The sequence below is a fragment of the Tupaia chinensis genome, unplaced genomic scaffold (genome assembly GCF_000334495.1).
Source record: "Tupaia chinensis unplaced genomic scaffold, TupChi_1.0 Scaffold144211_1, whole genome shotgun sequence".
In the NCBI taxonomy this organism is placed as follows: domain Eukaryota; kingdom Metazoa; phylum Chordata; class Mammalia; order Scandentia; family Tupaiidae; genus Tupaia; species Tupaia belangeri.
The window spans coordinates 131,482-135,983 of NW_006204069.1; the positions used below are offsets into that span (position 1 = coordinate 131,482).

Consider the following 4,502-nt stretch of genomic DNA (forward strand, 5'->3'; position numbering starts at 1 on the left):
TAGTAGAAAGTATATTGGTAATGATAACAGGAAATAATGCCTGACTTACAAACATTGACATTCTATATTAGACAAAATGTATTCAATAAATCAACTTCAATATACCATAAAGTGAAGAGAAGGAAATCACTTCATTTTTTTCTAGATGTTGGCCATTTTAAATAAAATCAGAATTTGTTAAAGGTCATTATACTCTCATTGATGAACCTGTATGGTCCTGGGGTGTTTGACAATGGGAAACCTCAAGCTTGTTTATGAAAACGGTTCTACTTTTATTTTAGAGGTTATTTTGTTCATGTATACATTACCAGAATACCACCCATTTACTCTAGGTTTCTAGTTCAATGCAATTGTTTTCTCTTATTTATATAATTTCCACAGAATTTTAAATCCTATGTTTTTCTATTTCTTCAATCAGCAGTATTCTAATGGCATACTTCTTAGTTTATCTTGTTCTCAATTTAGGCAATTATCATGTTTGACACTCTCTTATGACCCATTAACAATCTTTAATAGCTTAAAATTAATCTCTGCTTAATAAGACCTCTTCAGTAGGACCTTGCTTCCAGTGGTATTGTTTTTTTTTAAAGTTTATTACAAGATACAATTCAATACTTTTTTCAAAATTGGAAGAGATTGTCCTAAGCAAAATTTGAAACCAGTTTGAGAAGATAGAAGCAGAATGATGATAGTTTTTAGTGCCTACTATTGATGTCTAAATCCATTTAAGATGAAATTTTTATAAGATGTAAATCAATAGAATATCTATAAAAACCAAGTTAAAGAATGCTTTTTGTAAATCAGGTATATTTGCTAAAATCACATTTTCTCCTGTTAAAAAATACAAAATTTGAAGATTGCTTTAGTCTCCACTTATTAGGTAAAATGACCATGGTTATAATCTCAGTATTTATGTATCTACTGAGCATAGTAATTGAAACTTTAATATAGTGATTCATACCTTTCTAGTTTATTACTTTCAAATTTGAAAAACATGTTTTTCTATATTATTAAAGGTTTACATTAACGAAAATGTTACTATTGTTCATGGTAAGCAAAAATGGACCTTCAATTAAGCATGCTGCTTAACATGATGTCAGGATTTTTGTTATGAAGAGCTTTATTACTTATGTCCATTCTGTTCAAAATAAAAATTTAAAAGTACCAAAAAGTACCAGGATGCTTTTAATTTCAGCATTGTGTATTTCTTATTTTCAAATTATGTATGTATATATTAGCCTTTGACAAGTCTTGAAGTTTTATTTTGTGAGAAGTACTCTTATTGTATAGCTCTTTTCTTTTCTTTTCTTTTTTCTTTTTTTTTTTTGCTATAGGGTGCATGTACTTGCTGGGGAGAGAGAGAAGAAGAGGAAAAGTAAGAAAGTACCCATCAGGGGAAATAGCCACACCACAATCCTTTATCCTCCATTCTCCTCCTGGAATTCTGGACACTCATGCACTCATGCTTGACTGATTTTAGAAGCCACGAGGTCCAGGATGTGAAACATGCAGTTGGCCATGTGGAATCCAGCCACCTTATTCACCACACTACCAGCTAGGCCTGTATTTTATCTTAATGTCCAGTGGGTACTGCTACGTGCTTACAAAATACTTTCGGGAACAGAGATTTAAAAACAAATCTCATCTGTCCATTGAGCACATTCATTCCTATGGTCAACAGAATAATGGTCCCCATGAAGTTGACACCTTCTAAACCCCAGGATCTGTGAATGTGTCACCTTACATGGCAGAAAGGACTCTACAAGGGTGATTAAAGTAAGGATCTTGAGGTAGGGAGATTTCCTTGGCTTATCGAGGCTGACTTAGTAAGAACTCAACACATATAATTTGGGGCAACTAGAATTTTGTGGAACCTGGGTGATTGTCCCAACCTTCAGTCAAATAAGTTCTTTTGCTTTACTCACTCTGCCACAGTCTGCCTTTTCAGACTGGCACTATATGCATCCTTCATATGGGACTTGTCTGTATCCTTTATAATATCCTTTATAATCAGCCAGTAAAGAGAAAAGTTTTCCTGGGTTCTGTAAGCCACTCCATCTAGTTAATTGACCCAACTCCAGGAGAAGTATTTAGGAACTCCTGTTTATAGCTCATGAGTTAGGAACTAGGTAAAAAACTACCTGGGGCATATACCTGCCATCTCAACCCTGGATGGGCAATCTTTAATTTTTGTTTTGTTTGTTTTAGGTTTTTGCCATAGTGTACATACACTCACCTTAGAGAAAGTGACAAAGACAGCGAGAGAAAAACTAAGATATCAACCCCCAGTGGTTATGAGTATGCTGAAATCTCCTTCTCTTCCATGTCTCCTTGGGCATACACACACACACACACACACACACACACACACACACACATGTGCTCAACATAGTTTAAAGTCACTAGGTCCAGGACTTGAACCACAATCAGCCATGTGGGAGTCTAGCTCCTTAAGCACTATGCCACCTTCAGGGCCCAGCAATCTTTAATTTTATTTTAAATTTGCCAAAGGGCTATGTGCTCACCAGAGAAAATAGGTCACATAGAGATAAAGGATAAGAGGGAAGGGAAAATGTAACCTCCAATGAGCCTTAGTCATACCACAATTTCTTTTCCTTTGTTTCTCTAATATTTTGAGATTTGGGGCATATACATTTAAGTCATCTGATAGAATTTAAACTGCATAGTCAGCCAAATTGCATATGGTATCCTTAATAGCCAGGCCATGAAGTCAGAATATTGGGGGCTGGAAGTTGGAGAGTGACTCCTCAACCTGTAGGATACAACACAATCTCCTAGTAGATACTGTCAGAACTGAAGAGTCAGAGGACAGTGAGTAGGTATTGTGCAGAACTAACTGCTTGCTTGTAATAGGGAAAGGCTTCACACACTTGATCACAGAAGTTCTGTGGGGATTGCCTAGAGGACGAGAGAAACTGAGTTGTTTTTATGCTTGGTATTATTACATTGCTGCGGGTAGGGTGGGAAACTGCTAGCAAATGTCAGGAAAATTCTCTGGATGATGGAAATATACCACTTAAGTGCCTAGGTTAGGCAAAAACACACATATCTGTCAAAATTCACTGAACAGAATGTACAACTACTATCTGTTCAATTCACTGTAATAAATTATACCATGATTGTAAAGAAAAATAAATAAATAGGTTCATGGTGGTGGGGGGGCTACCACAGTAATTTAAATATTAAACCTGACCCAGCCTCTGTGGCCCACTAGGGAGCTGGAAGCCACATGCCAATGCGATTTGCTTCCCTGGTTTAGTAGGCCTGAAAACACATCAGGCAAGTAAGTGCCAGCCTGGAGGACTAGTACAAGTGGGGCCAGACATGACAAACCCTGTGGAGGGTCCTCCCCCAACTCTCTCTCATGTACATGTTTTATAGGCACTTTAGACACTGCCTCCCAGACATCTCATTAAGTGCTCTGGACCCCAAGCTATGTGTCATGATAACATACTTGTTCTAAGTCACTGTACATTGCTCCTTGAAATCCTAAGCAATTGCTAATCCTGTATTTTACTCAGTATGAAAAATTCTGACTTTTATTACTGCAAAAGGGAGTAATTTCACTCACAGGCAGTTTTTGGAATCCAGTGACCCCAAACCATCATCACCCAGACCCTGTGTTTGAGAGAAAAAAGGACCAAGATGATCTGAGAAGGTGACTTGTGAGAATTGCCCCACGCAGACATGGTGTTTGGATGTTAGTATGCAGTACAACTCTGACCCTTAGAAATGCCCAGAGTAGAGAAAAGGTACATAGTTCCTCCAATCTGGCCTGGTCTGGGCCCAGCTCCCTGCAAGTCACCACCCCGATCCCCCAGGACTGGACTGATTATCTTAATCTTCTAACACGAGGATGACAAAGAATCCCTACACATCTGAGGTTATACACCCTGGCTCTCTGGTATGTTCTGAACAGAAAAAGGTCAGGTTTCACACACTTGTGTTATTCTCACCAACAGCCTGAAGCCTTTCCACACAACCAGCTAAATACCCCAAATCCTATAGCTTTCAGGGTGTCTACTGGATAGTCAAGGGCTGCCAACTCCCAGCAGTGCCCACAGGCCTCCTCTAGACCAAGTGCAGGCTGATCAGGAACTCTGACAGGTGAAACAGCTTGACTGGTGGGGAAGGAGTGGACAGCAGGGAGCAAACTGAGAGTGACCATGACCTCTTCCCCAAACACACCAAGAGTAAGCGAGACACACAGCCCAAGGACCCATTACCCACCACATGTGAGCACTTTTCTATAGTCACACCGTTTACCACTCACTAATCACTGCAGGAACGCTATCTGAGGGAAGCTGAAGGGCAGTGGAGGCCTTGATAGGAGAATGGGTGGGCAGATCCAGTGACCTCCATGGAGAACACAAACAAGGAAGAGTGAGTGGGAGGAGGCCAAGGCACCCATTCAGGACTACAGCTCAAACTGACAAGAGACTTCCAGGCAAGTCCTGGGGCCCAGGGGCAGGACCTGCAAG

General features: G+C 39.5%; 1 protein-coding gene across 1 annotated transcript in view; it reads right to left on the reverse strand.

Annotated features, from left to right (window-relative positions):
* The window catches only part of LOC102476042 (vomeronasal type-2 receptor 26), a 114,628-nt gene extending 110,439 nt beyond the window's left edge, over nt 1-4,189 (reverse strand). The window contains exon 1 of the mRNA XM_006166256.1: nt 4,016-4,189. Coding sequence (XP_006166318.1) covers nt 4,016-4,189 — 174 coding nt within the window. The remainder of the gene's footprint in view (nt 1-4,015) is intronic.
* Nucleotides 4,190-4,502: the final 313 nt, after the last annotated feature.